Consider the following 18,790-nt stretch of genomic DNA (forward strand, 5'->3'; position numbering starts at 1 on the left):
AAAAACCCCCAGAGGACTCTTATCTCAGGGGTAATTTCATTTCAAATACGCAGACTACTGGAACAGAAGTACTGGAGAGGCCTGCTGGTCGAATGCAGTGCTGGCCACAAATCATGAGAATGAACAAGTTGGATAAATCAACAGATCCGGGAGTAGCGATGGGCCTTTAAGGGAAGGTCCCGCAATATGGGGGAGGTACCTCGGTAACATTTGCGCTGACAGCCCCCAACGCCTGTTGCCGGCGTCTGAAAGGCTGCAGGACCCACGGTCTCACGTAGTTCGCAAATCCTCCCGATTCCCGGTATTTCCGTCTCCGCACCTCGTCCGCACCCCGAAGGCTCGGGAGGCTGCCCCGCCGACGCGCCGCCCGCAGGCAGCGGCGGGACTCGGGTGCGCCGAGTTACCGTGTCAGCCCTGCGCCCCAGCCGTGCGGACCCGCTCCGGGAAGCAGCCTTCGGGTCGGGCGGTGGGGGAGGGGCTTCGCCGGCGGGCTCGCGGGGCGGCGGGCGGCGCACGTGCGGGCGGGCGGGGATCCCCGGCGCCGGGGGCGGGGCACCCGGAAGCGCGCGCGGACTTGCCGCGCCGAGCCGGGCCGGCGGGGACAGCACCGGGAGGCGCGCGCCGCCGGGGCCGGGCAGGCTGTGCTCACAGGTGGGCAGCTGCGGCGTGGGCACGATCGAGCGGAGCCCGGGTCCCCGACTCCAGCTGTCACGTCCGGAGCCCCGCGGAGTTGAGATCGAGAGACGCATCCGCGCGGGTGGTGGAGCAGAGCCTTTTCCCCTCGGTCTCCGCCTTTTTCGCTGCAGCCGCACCTCCGTCGGGAGAGCAGGTAACTTCCCTTCCAAGGTCATTCTCCAAGCGGGGCGGCGCTTGAGGCCCGCCCACGTCCTCCAGTTTGACAGGGGCGGTGGAGACGCGCTCAGCGGGAGACTGGACGGCGACCTCGAGGCTGCCGGGAACCTGGTGCCGTTCCCCAGCCGGTTGGCGGCTCCAGCAGCGGGGCGCGTTGCGGGTTGAGCAAGCACACGCTTCGCTGCTCCCTGCACCCCCGGGGTGAGTTTTCACAGCGCCCAGCCGTGGGGCGGGGACCGTTCGGCCCTTCCCAGCCAGCACCCCAGGTGAACTCAACCGCCCGCGCCCGGGCGGTCCTGGCCGCGTGGTCGGCTGTCGCCATGGGAACGTCTTGTGCCCAGACGGCGCCTGCCCTGGATGGGAAGGGGAGGTGAAGGTAGTTTGGAGCCCCAAGATCCCCGGGAGCCCCTGCCTCGCCATGTGAAGCCGCAAAAAGCCTGATGAAATCGGGACCCCTCCCCCACTTTCTTCTCATTTTTGATTATCAGGCGTTGACGTTCATCAGAGAGAGGCGTGGATGTATTTACAAGATATGAGTTGGGTTCTTTCCACCTTTACCTTCTGAGGGCTGCATACTCCTCATGGTGACAGGTGCAAGTCACAGCACAGAAGGGCAGTCAGTATGAAGTCAGTGAAGAAAAAGAAAACCGAAGAACCTGAATTGGAGCCCCTGTGCTGCTGCGAATACATAGATCGAAATGGGGAAAAGAACCACATGGCTGCTTGTTTGTGTGATTGTCAAGATCTCGATGAAGGGTGTGATAGGTAAGAATAGAGCTTTTCTTGATGCTGACCCTACCGGTCCTTTAAGAACTACCATGCATACTTTCAGCTTTGCCATCCAGAACGCTAGATTTCGCTCTTGATTCCAATTCCGAGGATCTAAATTGAGAGTTGTTTTCTATGTCAAGTGTTGGGTTTCTATAAAGACGAATTACGCAGTATTGCACACTGGTCCAGCTCAGTTTAGTAGAACATTATCATTTTTCATTTAAAGAGAAATGATGATGGAGACAACAGGCAGTAAGTGTATAAAGCAAGTTAAATGAATGTGTGTGTGTGTGTGTGTGTGTGTGTGTATAAATAACCTATAATCTAACTGAATCTGTAAGTTTAAAATGAACACATTAGTTCCAGAAAGTTCCTATATTCTAGTGATTTCATTAGAGACCTGTGACTACATTCTGCCTGGCTTCAAAGCACCTTGAGGTTTGAAAGATCATTTTTGTGTTGTTGCTGTTTTTGCCCCTTGTTTCTGAGGAGGAGTTCCAGCCAGGAGGCGCTAACCTCACCTAGATTGACTGTTTTCAGGTGAGCAGCAATACCTTGATTAATCACATCACATGGGTCTTTATTTCAGTACTATCAACGATAGGAATTACTATCCAAGAAGATAATTTTTAACATCACTGAAAAAAATGTATGCCAAATAGTAATAAACTGTTTTTTATCTACTTTCTAAATAATTATGTGTTTAAAATTCTTATGGAAAATAATAATGTGAGAAGAGTAGGGATATTGGAGACTTGCTTTAATTACTTCTGGTTTTAAAGTCATTTCAACTGCAGATTATTGACTTAGAGCTTGGTGCATTAATCTAGCCATGAAAAACACCCTCTGGGGGACCACTGCAGTCTTGTACTAACTTTGTCTCCTAAAGACTCCATTGCCTCTTGTGTTATTCTTCTTTGGGCAAATTCTTTAAATATAGCTTTTTTAGATTTACTCTAAAATCCATAATGAGAAAATGGGACACTTCGCACTAATGAATGGAGAAATTATGCTTTTTCCATAACCGCTGCCACTCAAGATCACAGCATTTCCATTAACTTTGCTCTTTCTCCTTCCTAGCTGTTAAGATAGAGGCTGTCCCCCAAATTTTCTCCTCTGCTCTCTCTATACCCTTCTCTGGAGATAGGGTTCCAGTGTTTCCCCTGCCCTGCTGCTTTGTATGATTACCATGTGGTTAATCCCACTCACTTTAAAGTCCTAGTCCTACGTTATAAAATTGTCCAAAATCAAAGTTCTTTCATTATTCTCTGCCTTTCTTTATTAGTCTTAGTCCATTCAGGCCTCTTTAACAAATACTTTAGACTGGGGGATTTATAAATGACAAATTTATTGCTCATTCTAGAGGCTGAGAAATCCGAGATCAAAGTGCTGGCAGAATCAGTATCTAGTGAGGGCCCTATTCCTCATAGATGGCACCTGGCAGAAAGGGTGAGTGATCTTCATTGGGGTTCTTTTAGAAGGACACTCAGTGATCACATACGTGAGAGTTCTGCCTTTGTGACATCATCACCTCCTGAAGATCCCATCTCTTAATATAATCACCTTGAGGATTAGGTTCCAATGTATAAATTTGATGGGACACCAATGTTCAGCCTTCCACCACTGACCCCTCAAATTCATATGCTCACATGTAAAACACATTCATTCCATCCCCAAACCTCAAAATTCTTTACTTTTTCCAGCATCAACACAAAAGTCTTAAGTGCAGAATATAATTTAAATATCATCTAAATCAAATATGAGTAAGATTCAAGTACAGTGCATCTTGAGGCAAATTTTCTCCCAACTATGAACCTATGAAATAAATAAATTGTGTGCTTCTAAAATACAGTGGTGGATCATGAATAGAAGGACATTCCCATTCCAAAAGTAAAAAGAAGAAAGGAGAGAAAGCTCTCAACCCCACGTGGAAAACAACGTTCAGGGTTGAGAATAAACTTGGACTTGGAAGTTCTACCCTCCAGACATACTGAGATGGAGGTTGAGTCCCCACAGCTTTAGGCATTCCTCCCCACATAACCTTGCTGGGTGTAGCCCACACTGCAGCTCCAGTGAGTTGGAGTCATGTGCCTACAACTCTCTCTCCCTGGCTGGAGTTGATACTGGTGACTACCAGTCTGGGTGCATCCCTACTCCCATGACTCCAGTAGGGTTTGCCCTAGTGGGGGGCTCTCTGTGGTGGCTATGCCCCCTATGGCAGTTCTCTGCCTTGGCTGTCATGTCTGTACAGCTTTAAGGGTTGGTACTTATGGCTACCACCAAGATTTACCACTAGTACCCTTTGAAGGGGTGGACACTATAGCCTCTCCTGCACTTGGGTCTACTCAAGTCATACCTGAGCTGCTGTGGAATGCTGTACCAGAATGTAGGGATCCGAGACTTAAGGTGGCACTGGGCAGCAAGCTCCGAGGTCTCAAAGGTGCACTGGGTCTTTCCTATGAATCTGTTCTGCCATTAAGGCCCTGGCATTCCTGGCTTGTGATGGGAGTGGAGTTTTCAGGTTATTCTTCCACTGACTTATGAATAGCAGGACTTGTCTATACTGATCTCACCCACACCCTCCATGTTTGCTGGCAAACATGCTTTCTCATTTGTTCCAATATAGACAGGCTGAGAACTTTCCAAATCTTTAAATTCTATTTCCATTTTGGTTATAAATTCAGTCTTTAAATCTCCTTCCATTTTACTATAAGCATTCAAGAGAAGCCATGCAGTACCTTGAACACTGTTTAGAGATTTCTTCTATCAAATATCCAGTTTCATTCTTCTTGATTTATAACTTCTACAAAACACTAGGACATGAACATAATTCAGCCAAGTTCTTGCCACTTTGTATCAAGCATCACCTTTCTTCCAGTTTCTTATTTCCACTTAGACTTCATCAGAAAGGCCTTTACCATCCATATTTCTAAACATTCTGCTCATGACCTCTTAGTTTCGAAGAGGCTCTTTCTTTATAGCTCTCCTCTTTGAGCCCTCACCAGAATTGCCCTTACACAGTAATGTAGGCTTTTTTTGGGGGGAGTGGGGAGGGGTGCACTTCAAAACTCTAGCCTCTGTCCAGTTCTGAAACTACTTCCATATTTTTAGGTATTTGTTATAGCAGTGCCCCACTAAGTACTAATTTCCATCTTAGTCTCTTTGGGCTATAATAAAATACTTAGACTGGGGAAATTATAAATGACAGAAATTTGTTGCTAACAGTTCTGGAGACTGGGAAGTCCAAGACCAAGGCAGCAGCACACACTCAGTGATTGGTGAGGGCTGCTGTCTACTTCATAGATGGTGCTTTCTTGCTGTATCTTCACAGGGAGGGAAGGCAGATAAGCTCCTTTGACTTCTTTTATAAGGTATTAATCCCACTCATGAGAGCTTTGCTCTCATGTGTGATCTAATCACCTCCTAAAGCCACCCTTCCCTCCCTCCCCCCGCCCCCCCGCAACCCCTTTTTGGTACCAGGGACTGAACCCAGGGGCATTCAACCACTAAGCCACATCCCCAACCCATTTTTTTTATTTTGAGACTTGGGCTCACTATTAGGTCTTCACTAATTTGCTGAGGCTGGCTTTGAACTTGAGATTCTCCTACCTCAGCCTCCCAAGCTGCTGGGATTACAGGTGTATACCGCTGTATCCACCTGCAACCCATTTTAAAGAGAGGGGTCTTACTAAGTTGCCTATGTTGACCTTGAACTGTTGGGCATAGGGATCCTTTCTTCTTAGTCTACTAAAGATTAGCTGGAACTATAGGTGTGCATGCCACTGTTTCTGGCAGCCCCATCTCTGTTTTTTTTTTTTTTTTTTTTTAAGAGCTGGGTTTTTTTAATTTGTTCTAATTAGTGTACATGACAGTAGAATGTATTTTTACATTTTAAATAGATCGTACATAAATGGACTATAATCTCTATTTTTCTGATTATACATATTGCAGAATCACACTGGTCACACAGTTATATATGTACATGAGGTAATAATGTTTGTTTGACTCTACTATCCTTCCTACACCCATACCCCTTCCCCTCCCTTCACTTCCCTCTCCCTAATATAAAGCAACTGTATTCTCCCTACCCGCCCCCCTTATGGTGAATTAATATCCGCATGTCAAAGAAAACATTTGGCCTTTGGTTTTTTGGGTTTGCCTATTTTGTTTAGCATGATATTCTCCAACTCCATCCATTTACCAGCAAATGCCATAATTTCATTCTTATTTAAAGCTGCATAGTATTCCATAATATTTATATTATTGCATTTTCTTTATCCATTCGTCTGTTGAAAGGCACCAAGGTTGTGGGGTGGGGTGCAGCTGCCCCTGAGGCTGCTGCCACAGACAACTGGAGGTGTTTTCTCCAGGTGCCAGGTGCTGTTCTTGCGGTCAGCGTCACACAGAGGCGCTGAGATCTGCTTCCCTCGAAGCTGCCCTCAGACACCTGGAGGTCTTTTCTCCTAAGAGTTATTTTTAATGTGTTGAAAGACTTTCCTCATCTCTGGAGTCCAATTAATGATTGCCTATGAGTGTACCTTTGCTTCCTTGAGGTGATCATAGAGGGGTCTTGCCTTCTCAACATGTCCAGGGATCCAAAATTTACAATATCCAGTTGTTCCAGAAAGGCCCTAAGTTTTTTATTGTCTGAGGAAGGGGATATGACAATATGGTTTGACTTTTTCTGGGCAGAGCTTTCAGGTTTCACCTTCCAGAATCATGCCTAAATAGGTAACCCCGGATATACACAATTGAGCCTTCTCTCAGGATACTGTATATCCAATATTGTCCAGGAAGTGAAAAGAGAGCCATGCTCAATAAATTTTGTTTTTAATCTGAAGCCCCATCTCTTAATACCAGTGTGTTGGGGATTAGGTTTTGGCATGTGAATATGGGGGGAACATAGATATTCAGACCGTAGCATAGCCTTAGTGTGCAGAAGTGTCAAAGGACACCATTCTGATCATCAAGGCAAGGCATTTGACTTACACTGGTTTGATCTCCATTCTTTGTGCAGAGCCCTGTCCCCTGCTGGACTGATGTGCTCTCTGGGCCCAGGACAGGTCTTGTTGCTGCACCCATTCCTCTTCCCTGGAATACCTCTCTCTCTTCCCCTCCACCCACATAAGTGCCAGCTGGCCCTCAGGGTCAAGCACAGATCCAGTTTTTTTCCACTAGACCCCTCTTATGAGTCCACCAGAAGTATTCATCTTCCTCTGAATATTCTATAACATTTGATCATAAGAGTTCATTAGATGATTATTGTTGCTTTGTCACTTATGTAGTATTTGTTGAATTCTTATGTTGTCTGCACAGATTGTGAATTTCGAGATTGTTTTAACCATATACCCACCCATATCTAAACATTTTTTTGTACTGAGTATGTGTATATACCTACTAATACCTATGTATTGGTTTAAGATATAATCTTGACTGTTAAATTTCTAACATTATCTTCGTGTTTCTATTTTTAAAGTCTGAAAAGCCTAGGCTTAATAGTAAGGAAATAAAATGCTTGGCCTTTAGTCACTTTTATCATTTATTCTGCTATTTTGGCATTCAGTGTTCTGTAGTTTTGAATTTAGCAGACCCATATGAAGTGCCTTCTCTTTGTGCTCTCTCTGAATAGATGGCTTACGTGTAAATCAGTGCAGCCAGAGGACTTGTGAAAGATCATGGATACAATTTCTGATCGCCTCGAAATTCCATGGCTTAGGGGAGCCAAAAAAGTTAACATTAGCATCCATTCCTCCACTCGTCCTTCTGCCTGTCTTCCTTCACGTGGCTTCCTGGATTTCCTCCTGGGGTGGTGGTTTTGACCTCCCTTCCTGTGCTGGCACTGTGGTACTACTACCTCACTCACAGAAGGAAAGAACAGACTCTGTTTTTCCTGAGCCTTGGACTGGTTCTCATTGGGCTACATTACTATGTGTTCCTGCGGGAAGTGGTTCCCAGAGGGCGTGTGGGGCCACTCGGCTGGCTGTTGTTACCTGTGGGTTATTTCTGATACTCCTAGGCCTTGTATAGAGCCAAGAAGAATCCAGGCTACCTCAGCAATTCAGCAAAGCAATGACAAATCCTTAAGGCAGCAGCCAAACGAATGTCTGAGCAAAAAAGGGCAGGAAAAGACCAAAGGGTTTCCTGGAGCTGACGTGTCGGGCAGTCTCAACAACCGCACACTGAAGGATGATCTTAAGGCTCCTCCAGGATGTTGGCCAGTAGCCCCACCAAGGTGAAGGAGGACTGGTGTGCCAAGTGCCAGCTGGTGCGACCAGCCCGGGGGCCTGGCATTGCCGAATCTGTGGCATCTGTGTAGGAGAATGGATCATCATTGTGTCTGGTATGGTGCAAAAATTTGGAGACCTGAAAGTGTGAATTCATGTACATCTCCTAAGCCATGTTTGATATCTGTGCTCGTCTAAAATTTCTCTCCTTCCTAGCTTTACACTTGTAGATATTTGGGGCTTTAGGGATGTTTCCCACTTAGTCATCAGATTTTGAGTTTCACAGATTTAATTTCCTTCACTTATTTCCTGAAGTAGAAAAACGCTTTGGGTGTGGTTTTCCTTTTTCTTTCTTCTTTTCTATTTTGCAATTTTCTTTTGACTGCTTATTTATCTTCTCCTTTCTAATAGAGTTGAATGATTTTTTTAAAAAAGAATTTATCAGCACATGTGTATTTTCCTGTGCTATTCTTTTTGAACAGAGAGCATAGGAAAGTGTTCTCCTATTTTTAGGCTATTCTTTTGTCCTCTTGCCATACACCCTTAATAATTTTTGATGCTACTAGTGATTTCCACTCAACATTATGGAGTTGAAGCCCTACCAGATAACTGCTAATTTGCAGGATGGGCTTCGTTATACCTTCTAGCTGGCCAGTAGCTGAGGAACACATGTAAGGTTCATAAGATACACAGTGCAACATTTAAAGATAATGTTTGCAAATTTACTGAGTTACTCTAAAACTGAAGGGAGTATTAAGTATTCAGATATAGGACTGCTGTAAATAGCATGTTGGTAGCTTCATTGCTCTTTAGAATAGTTGTGATCATTGAATTGTGTTTTTTGGCCATGTAGCTTACCTCCTCTTAGCAGGGGATATAGAAGGAAGGTGAGGGTGCTGGAAAGGCCAGGAGAGCAACCAAGTGGAAGTCAAGTGCACAACCCAAGTACAGGGGCAGTTCTTTTCTGGGACTTTGTCTTTAGGGGCAAACAATATTTCCATTTTTAGATATTATACTTCTTTGTCTTCATCATTTATTCCTGTGTGTGTGTATATATGCTAGTTTGCAGAAGGCCTGATAGCCTCTCCTAAGTGAAATCTGCTCTTACCACCTGAGTATCCTGGTGTGCAGTGGGCAGGAGGACTGCTTGTACATCCTGCCCTACAAATGACCATGACACAGAACTATAATTACCTGACACGTAGCCTGTATGTTATCAGGTTGTTCTCCATCCTACGCTATGTTCTAACCTCTTACTACTCTCTATATATCTAGCATCATGTATTTTCCTATACTGAATATTTGACTTAGCATTTTTAAAAATTTTCATAACTCTACCATATAACTTCCTTTTCCTTAGTCTAGTGATAGCAGTATTAACACTCTTTGTCACTGGGTAATAGACTTGGCTTATTAATACTGAGGAATAGGGGTTGGGGAGTGTACTCTGTGGCAGAGCCCTTACCTAGCATGTGCAAGGCTCCGGGTTCAATCTCTAGCACATAAAATAATATAAATATATGTTATATATTTTAGATGATTTGTTAGCTGGATCTGCTTTCTGCTGAGCCTTGTCCTTTACTAAATGATAATGATTCTACTTGGTAAAGAGCATAGAATTCAGGACTGCCTTGATCAGTTGGACAAGTCTTAGTACTGTTAAAGTTGAAAAATAGAACTTAACCTTTTAAACTGAAGTTACATTATTCTTATTTTAAAAGCTGCTTGTTTATTATGTAAGTATATGAGAACTTTTTAAACATGTTTGCTTTTCTTCCCCAATGCTGTTTCAAGGATAAACAGCTGCGTTGGAGAATCAAATCATCAAGCATTTATTCTTGCCCTTTTGATCTTCTTGCTCACTTCGGTGTACGGGATAATGCCTGACTTTGGATACTATTGTAGAGATAGAAGTGTCTTCACTGCCCTTTTTTATTGTCCTGGAGTTATGCAAATTACAGGTGAGCTATGTATCCAAAGTTGACATACTCAGAGAAGAAGTAATATATATTGCCATTAATAGGAGCTTTTATTTACTGATAGGTTAGGATTTGTCCAAAATGTAGGAAAAACTATAGGGATCCTGGGTATCCCTGGAATTGCCAATAAAATTGTGCCACGGTTATATGGATTTTTCTAGGGTGATAGCAAAAGGATTATTAACCCCCCAAAAGTGAGGAACTAGTATTGTACAGACAGGTCCAGGCTTAATCAGGGACTTTCAGAGTCAAATGACCACTTGCATACCCAAGGTAGCAACAGTGAAATGAAAACAATAAATAAAACTAGCAATACTAGGAATCTCTTTTTCACTTTATGCTCCTTTCTGGTGCTGTTTAGCCCAACCTTAATTTATTGCTCCTAATTTTTTTGAAAAGTACTCACCATCTCTATAACCTTCTTTCTTTCTAACTTCTCATGGTTTTTCCTGTTCTCCTTTTTTTTTTTTTTTTTTTTTTTTAAATCATGATTACTGTGGTATCTAGGTCAAAATTTCCTTAGGCATTATTAGGTGGGGGCCTGTTTATACACTGTAAAGATTTCCCACAAAAACTGGGATTCTTCAGAATTGACCCCTCCACCCCAACCCTGCAATACCATGTGTTCCTCTGCAACATTCTGTGTTCCTTTTCATCTACGGTTGCCCTCCAACACGGGCTTTCTGCAAAGTCTCTCATCTTTCTTCAGAATAATCCTTGATTTCTCTACATAGTACCTCATATGGCTTTTTGTTTTTAAGTCTATGTACAGATTTCCCCAATGTTACTCTAGATTGGGACATTTATAGGCATTATTAAAATAGATTGGTTCCCTTCCTCAGGACACTATTCTTTCCTCGACCTCTGGAGTCTGTTATGCAGTTCTGGTTCTTGACTGACACTGCGGGTGATGAAGGTCCTGCAGCAGAGCATGTCTGTGCTCTGTAGGTGATTGGAATGAACCCAGGAGCACAGCCCCACTGTTGGTTTTCACCCCACTCTGTGCAGGTGATTCATGTCACCTCACCTGGATAGTGAGGGTCTTGGATTTAATCATTTCTGAGTCCCTTTCAGCTTTACAAAAAAAGGGTTCTGGGGCTGGATTTGTAGCTTAGTGGTAGAGCATTTGCCTGGCACATGTTAAGGGACTGGGTTCCATCCTTAGCACTACATAAAAATAAATAAATTAAACAAAGATATTGTGTCCATCTACAATTAAAAAAAAGGATTCTGAGTGAATTTATTTCATCTAACCATGTGCACATGTTTGAATAGATGTAATCAAATGGCACATGTGGTCAGGCAGCTCTCCTTGCAGCTTCATTGGTGAGCCTGAAAGGAGCTTTTCTGCCTTGTAAGATTGTTTGGTTTTAGGAAGCTGAGTTAGAAATGTTGTGATGTTCCTATAGATCTTATAAGTAAGCGAAGGACTATGAAGTATTGGAAATTGCTTTCTGCTTTGTGTTTGTCAGCATGGAGATTAATAACTTAAGCACTGTTCCTAGGTTCCCATCTGCAACTTCCTAGAGGACATTTTTAGCAGTCATAGAGCATCTTCATTTCTCCTGTGTTAGGTACATTTTAGGAATTACTCATTCATTCAACAAACAGATGTTGAACATCATGTCAGGGCTGTGCTGGTTGTGTGGAGGATACAAAATGTAAAAAACAGCTCTTACTATTCTAGTATAACATACTAGAAAGAGAGGCACTGATAATTATAAAATAAATGGAACATATTAATTCTTATAAATTAAACTGGCTATTGGTATTCTGAGGATAGTAAGGTATTTTCCAGTTTGGAGGATTGGAAAAATTGCCAAAGTCCTTAGTGATAAGTACAAATTGTATAAAATGTGAGAACGGTGAGGACTCGATGTGACAAAAATGGCAGCAGCCCTTTTCTCCCTTTGCAGCTCGGCTCTGTCTTTCACCTGTGTGTGGTACTCTGTGATCATCACAGCGGGTATGGCCTACATCTTCCTGATCCAGCTGATAAATATCAGCTACAATGTGACCGAGAGGGAAGTCCAGCAGGCCCTTCGACAGAAGACGGGGCGCCGGCTCCTCTGTGGGCTCATCGTGGACACAGGCCAGTACAATAGGGGCTTCCTGCGGAACTGGCACCAGTTCTCCACCCTGGGCACACGTGCATTCCACCAACCCTGCCGAGGACATCGTCTGAAGTGCCTTCTGTGTGGCTCTGCGGAGTGGCTCCTCCTTCCAACTCCTTTCCATTTTACACTTCAGTGTCCATGCAGGATGTTCATTTTTATCCCCAGTTTCTTACAGGCATTCTAGGGCCATGCTCAGGTTTGGATACTGGACTGGAGTGAAATAATTTTTCGGACTTCACAACATAAGAGATTTTTATATTGAAGCAGTAAAAGTTGAGCCATTCTTTTCTAGTCACCTTACTAGTTGACCGAATCACCAGAGATTGAAAAGGATATGGATTGCTAATGCACAAATTAATATAAGCAATTCTCATCCTTTAGCATGGGAGAAGGAGTTTTGGATTAGGAGAGCTTCTAGTCCCTTTTCAACTTTAATAGCCATGTGACCTTTAGTTGAGTCACTTTCCCAAGTCTCAGGTTCATCTGTAGCATGGGGTACTGATGCCTGCCTTGGCTACTTCACAGAGCCGTCATGAAGGTCACAGGTGGGTCATGCAGGGGTCACGTGAGGATGAGGAATGTGGAAAACACTATGAAACAAAGTACCTGGATATGTGAAATGTTATTAGGAAAATCCCAAGAAAAATGTTTGTAGTTCAGAATACTGTAGCCAATATTAGGGTAATCGGTTTTCAAGCATATAACATTTTGTACAATTATGGGAATTTCTCCTTAAGTATTAGACATTATCTGCTCACACGGGATAGGAGATGAGATGGATTGACTCTGGTCATCTAATCTTAAAAGGATAATTGATCACAATGATAAAGATAATTATTATCAGTATAATGTGTAGTGGTCATGAGTAAGGAAATGAGTTATTTTTATTTTTTATGTGTTGAATTTACTGTAACAAACTTCAAAAGGCATTGATGTTTTTTCCTCTTTCTGTGTTTCATCTGGTAAGGTGCTAGCACACATGATGGCTGGAAGAGGAACAGACACTCTTATAGGTACACGCTATTCTCTTTCCTGGTAGGGAGACTAATTAATATTAAGGGCTTGGTTTGTTGTTGTTGTTGTTAACATATGTATTTTAAGCACTGTAACTTTATAGCACCAAATTGCAAAAACCAGTCATGTGGCATTCACATTATTCTGTTATTACTGTCTTGAGAAGTTGATTGATATCTTCCCACTTACACATTACTTTCCATTCACTCTTTCCTATATAAAGTATCTCACTAGGAGAGAAAAACAGGGTATATGTGGTTTCCACTCATTAATGGATTACTGTTCTTCCCTCATTTTCTCCAGAATAATAAATTGTTTATTTAATTATATCTCAAAACTGAAAATGTATAAGATGGAATATTTATATAGAATGGGTCATTCTGCCATAGAATTAAGAGTGAGTTTCATATAAGGAAAATACACTCTTGAAATGTTTGGTTTTATACATGTACCATTCTGCAATCCCAAAGATAATTCTTGAGTCCTTAAATTTGCCTTGGCTTATTGCTTAATATAGGGGAAATATTGCTAGCTTTTTTCGTCAGTTTGTGCATGCTGCTTTAGCAATAGATTTGTACATGTTGAGAGGAAATACCACTTCCTATAATTCCGGGTAGCACCATCCCTAGTCTTGTCATTAGTTGGGATTCTCCTTAAGACATTGTCATTATGTTTTTATTCAGGCATGTCATTGCTCTCCCCAGAGATAGATTGTTTAACAAATGATAGGCTCTGCATTCCACTAGGATGAGCCAAAGAACCAGCCTGGGGATGCCAGCAGACACTGTGGTTTTTACAGTGATGCCCTCTCTCTGGCCCAGAGTCAAATATTCATTTAGAATTAAAGTTGGCTCTGATATAAATAATTTCTTTCTGTGCAGGTTTGAGATAGAGAGCTGGTAGTAATGTCAAAGACAGCATTATGTAGGCAGAAGTTGGTAGTTCTCATGCATCTCAAACCACAGCTAAATAGCCAACTCTGATTATCTCACAATTGATAACAAAAATTCATATACATTATTTATAGTAGCGCACCAAATCATGAACAACAATCAAAATGTGAGCTGGGCACAGTGGCACACGCTTGAAATCCCAGCAGCTTGGTAGGCTGAGACAAGAGGATTGCAAGTTCAAAGCCAGCCTCAGCAACTTAGCAAGGCCCTGTCTCAAAATAAAAAATTAAAAGGGCTGGGGAAGTAACTCAGTGGTGAAGTGCCCCTGGGTTCAATCCCCCAGTACCAAAAAATGTAATGATGAGTAATACAAAAAGACCAAAGTCATCAGGGAGAATCAGGAATGATCACTATCTCTGTGACTGCTCACTCCTAACATGATTACCTGGATGAGGCAACTCGGTTTCTTTTACTTGGATGGGAACTGCTTAGATATTATTCTGGCTTATTGGAATTAAGATGCTTGTTTTAAGTTCCTTAAGAACTCATGATTGTCAGTTTACTGAAGAAAGCTCAAACCTGTAAAAAGATCATTGGTTTTTGTGGAGTAAAAAAGCCTTCTGAAGTGTTTGTACCAAGAGGAGCAGCAAATGAGGGGCTGATGTGCAGTGTTTCTGCAGTCTGCAATATCCTTGGTCTTTGCTTATAGACTTTTGAACCATTTTATAATCCGGAGCCATCTAAGGGATTTCATTATAGGCCTTGGTACCCTCTGGACGGCAGGAGAATTTATTGTGGAGGGAGTGTTTGTAAGGACAAGGCCTTTGCATGAGTCACCCCAGAGAAATATCTGGTGGTGGTGGCAGTGGAGAATTGCCCTGCAAACCTGTATGTATCCCAGCATTCCCTTGGTCATAAGAACAAGCCTTCTTCCCCCGACCCCCATGTTATTCTAAAGAAGCAGATCCCCTTCTGGTTGCCACACATCCCTAGACTCTTAAGAAACATTCTGGATGTGAAGCTTAATAAATTACCCAAATATATTCTGGCCACTTACATAATTATCACACCACTGTGTACTTTCTTGAGGAAGAGGAATGAGTCCATTTGAAAGACTCAAGGGACAAATAGTTAAGGGCCAGGATTGGACAAAAGGAGAAAATCCTTTGATATTTAAATGTTGCTTAGGATACCCACAAAAAACTCTGTGGTTCTAGCTGGGTGCTCCTTTGAAATGAGCAGAACGTTAACAATGCCTCTTTGGTAGATTACTCCGATGCTGCTAAAGTACAGCCTTAAGTGTGTTTTTGGGATAGTGTGCTGCTTGTTTCACCTTGGCTATGTTTGTGTCTGTATTTGGGATGTTGTAAATCTTTGCTATCCGTGTACTGTTTTCCTTTGGTGAATGAAGTGATTGTTTTCCATTGTGCCATCTGCCTAGAAGTAAGATTGCTACAAACTTTCTCTTATGCAATAGTCCTTGGTAGTTCTAATGTTTTTAAAAAGAAAATTTTCTAGGCTAGAATCTTTTACTGCCAGAAAACACAGTGCCAGTAAGATTCTATGTAATACTGACTTATTTCCTTGGTTAGGACATTAGCTTTTTATTATACAGCTCAATTAATAGAAGCAAAAGTATGACACTAGAAGCACAGTTTTAACCAGGATATTTAAAAATCAATGTTCTGTGAGGTTTAAAGATCTCTGTAAACTAGGTAAATAGGTTTATATGAATTTATTTTAGCCATATTTCGGTACCCTACATTTGAAGAGAAGAATTTTCTCAAACAAGCAGTGGATGGTAAGAGTCTTTTGCCTTGAGGCACCCATTTGGGATCCAGTGTTCTCAGCAGCAGCTTGACAAGTGTGCCATTTTATATCCAGCACTGCAAAGGTGATGCCAGGGAGAATCAAAGCCATGCCGAACTTTATACTGAATAAGGCTCCGTATGCTCTTGTGGATGTTGCTGTGGTTAATATACACTCTTTGCAGAGTCAGCTAAGTGTAAGCCTGTTGCTAGTGCAGTTATCTGCACTCTGGCCGGCACTAAGTGTTTCCCTGGAGTACCAGCAGTAGGCCACAGACTAAATGGTTAATGGAGACACATTTCTTAGAGGCTGTGTCCATCTCCAAACTGGGCTTGTGACTTACTAGGGCTCTAACCTTCAAATAGCACCTTTAACTTCTAGAAATTAATTAATATTTATAAGTCAAAGCTTTAAAACCCCAGCTAGTCTATTCTAATTGTTGATGTAACTGAGGTTCTATGTTTCTTTAGCTGGATCCACAGACAAGATGCCATGTTACAGAGCTTGTAAGCTCAACTTGTGATCCTTTTATCTGATTTGATGGTTTGAGATGTTTGGGGCGCTTCATTTGATTACATTTCTGGGCCTGATGTTGGACTAAAGGAAACCCAGGAATACTTATCTAATATTAAAAATTCAATATTTAATGGAACTGGCCCAACAACATTAAAGGAATTTCTGAAGCCAAGCTGGAGGCCATGGACTATATATTGCACTGTTTTTATACCTGTATTCTTATCCTCTTAACCACCTCAGAATCAGACACAAGGCCTTTTAAATGGAGATTTTACAAATTACTGCCATTTGTGTAAATTGATGTCCTGTGACCAAGTTGTTTAAATGGAAAATAAAGTGCTTTCTTTAAATAAAATAGTTTGGTAGTCTCCTGAATTCATTTGCTTTAAGAAAACCCTGCATTATATCTGCTGCTTCTTTGGCTACCTTGATGTCCCATCCTATGGACCTATTCCTAGCCCTAAACCATCATTTTCTTGGTTATTTTTCCAGTTTTGTATATCAGGAAACTGCTTGTTTCAGGCGCTACGTTAGCAGGAACATTTCAAATCATATCTTTCTGATAGTTCAGTAAGAGAGCATAAAAATTTCTCTTTTGAGGGTTCTACAGGTAAAAAATCTAGGTGGTCTAATCAGAATATTATGGATTGCTAGGCTTGAGGTGAGGCAAAAATAAAGCTTAAGAAAATAAACTGGATGTGGTGGTGCATACCTGTAATCTCAGCTACTCAGGAGACTGAAGCAGGAGGATTACAACTTCAAGCCCAGCACGAGCAACTTAAGTGAGACCGTCTCAAAATGGAAAGGGCTGGGAATGCAGCTCAGTGGTAGAGCACCTCTGGTTTCAATCTCTGGTGCCCCTCCATCCCAAAAAAGGAAAACTTGAATGACATTTTTACTTAGAATTCACGCTTCCTTATCTGCAGTCTTAGCATTGAATTAATACTCATATTTGGTTTTGGGTGCTAATATCGTCCAATATTCTATAACTGTGCTATTGTAAAATGTGAACAGTGGTTTAGATGGAAAGACAGGAATTACTTTTAGTCCCGTTTTCTTTAGAAAAGACAATTTTCTTTAGTTTTAAAAACAATTGTATAGTCATATTAAAGGAAACAACGTGTAGGGGCAGATTATTGTGGGAGCGGTAGAAGTTCATTTGGGGGTGTTTCGTCATATCTTGTTAATCATCACACATCCTCCAGGTAAATTGCAAGACATGTTGCAGGTGGTGGATGGGAATACCCCTTCCAGGAAGTACAAGATGGAAACAGTCATTTTCACTTGAAAAACCACAGGATTTTATTTTACCAATTCAAATTTCCAACATACCAAATAATAGGTCCCTCAGGGCTACAAGGATCTTACTTGTTTTACCCTGTGCATTTGTACTACTTGAAATGGCACAATAAATATGTACTTGGTAATGAAAAAGTTTTCCTACCAGGTAGTTTTCTAAGACAATTCACAAGAAGAGACCATTTTATCAGTGTACCTTAATGCTTTGAATTCAAGAAGAGTAACAACATCTAGATCAAACTAAACTGAGGACTAGAAGACAAATCCAGTGCATTATTTGAAGTTGTAACTGGGAGTGAACAGATATTTTAATGAGTCGCTGGACTGTCTTTGATAGAGTTATTAACTTTTGGAATTTTCTTCATGCTTACTGAGGTACATTATATTTGTTGCCCCAGTTTCTTTAAATATCAGGATAAGCTGCTACCCTCCGAAGCAGCTGTGAAGAGTACTTTTGTTACATGGTTTGCCATCGGGGGGTGGCAAAAAGGAATGGGTGTTATAGGGTGCTTGTCATTGATGCTGAGGTTCTCGAATTCTGACCATCCATCCCTTTTTTGCTAAGTACTTACTACTTTAAAGTGGAAAGTTTGTATCAACAGTTCAGATTAAGCCATTACAAGCTCAGGCAGGCAAAGATTTGTCCTTTCTAAAGTTTACTATGCTAAAAATATATAGGATACATTTGAATAGTTAGTGTCCTAGACTGTGCCTTCATGTGATCCCACTGTGCTAAATGCTATAGTAAATGACTAGCAATCCAGGAAAAACCTAAAAAGGAATTCCCAAAATACTCCCTCTGGTCCAAGAACTTTCTCAGAACATAAACCAGGTACAGGTATGTATGTGGGTGGGTGGAGACAACATAGACACACATTCTGGACCAACTAGCCATTGCACCTGTATTTACTGGTACACAAAAGACTTCTCTTACTCAGGGGCTGAGTATCTGACTGAAGGGACAAGTCATAGTCATGATGGTGCCAGCATCTGAAAGTCTGGGAGAATTTCAGCCACCTTCCTGCGGAGCTGCTCTCGCCTTTGTTCTTTTAATCTTTCCTCTTTCATAAATTTTACAGATGTCTTCCATGTCCGAAATGTTTGGCTGAGAATCCTCCTTTAAAAACAAAGAAGGTGGGAGTGAGATATTAAGGAAAAGTTGACTTTCCAACTGAAGTACATTAAACACTTTATTAGAAAAATTATGTGAATAGAAAGTTACATAAAATGTGTGGAAATCACAACTAGGAATCAGTTTGAAATGCTGTAAAGTAAAAGTAATAAAAGGGGATGAGAGTGGAGAGGGAAGCTGTTTG

The 18,790-nt window shown here is 42.0% G+C and overlaps 2 protein-coding genes across 2 annotated transcripts in view; one reads left to right on the plus strand and one right to left on the minus strand.

Annotated features, from left to right (window-relative positions):
• The first annotated feature begins 688 nt into the window (after window positions 1-688).
• On the plus strand, window positions 689-17,948 carry ZDHHC23 (zDHHC palmitoyltransferase 23). Its single transcript, XM_079155414.1, is given in 16 exon segments — window positions 689-829; window positions 1,341-1,617; window positions 7,253-7,289; window positions 7,293-7,367; window positions 7,369-7,413; window positions 7,418-7,592; window positions 7,595-7,638; window positions 7,640-7,687; window positions 7,689-7,815; window positions 7,818-7,903; window positions 7,906-7,933; window positions 7,936-7,963; window positions 9,642-9,790; window positions 9,793-9,808; window positions 11,743-11,980; window positions 11,982-17,948. Coding segments are annotated over 15 exon segments (1,269 nt in total). The 5' UTR covers window positions 689-829; window positions 1,341-1,474; the 3' UTR covers window positions 12,012-17,948.
• Window positions 12,374-18,790, minus strand: part of CCDC191 (coiled-coil domain containing 191) — a 98,922-nt gene continuing 92,505 nt past the window's right edge. Inside the window, 1 exon segment of the mRNA XM_079155418.1 lies at window positions 12,374-18,590. Coding sequence (XP_079011544.1) covers window positions 18,447-18,590 — 144 coding nt within the window. The 3' untranslated portion in view covers window positions 12,374-18,446.

Source organism: Sciurus vulgaris, assembly GCF_902686455.1.
Source record: "Sciurus vulgaris genome assembly, chromosome: 10".
In the NCBI taxonomy this organism is placed as follows: domain Eukaryota; kingdom Metazoa; phylum Chordata; class Mammalia; order Rodentia; family Sciuridae; genus Sciurus; species Sciurus vulgaris.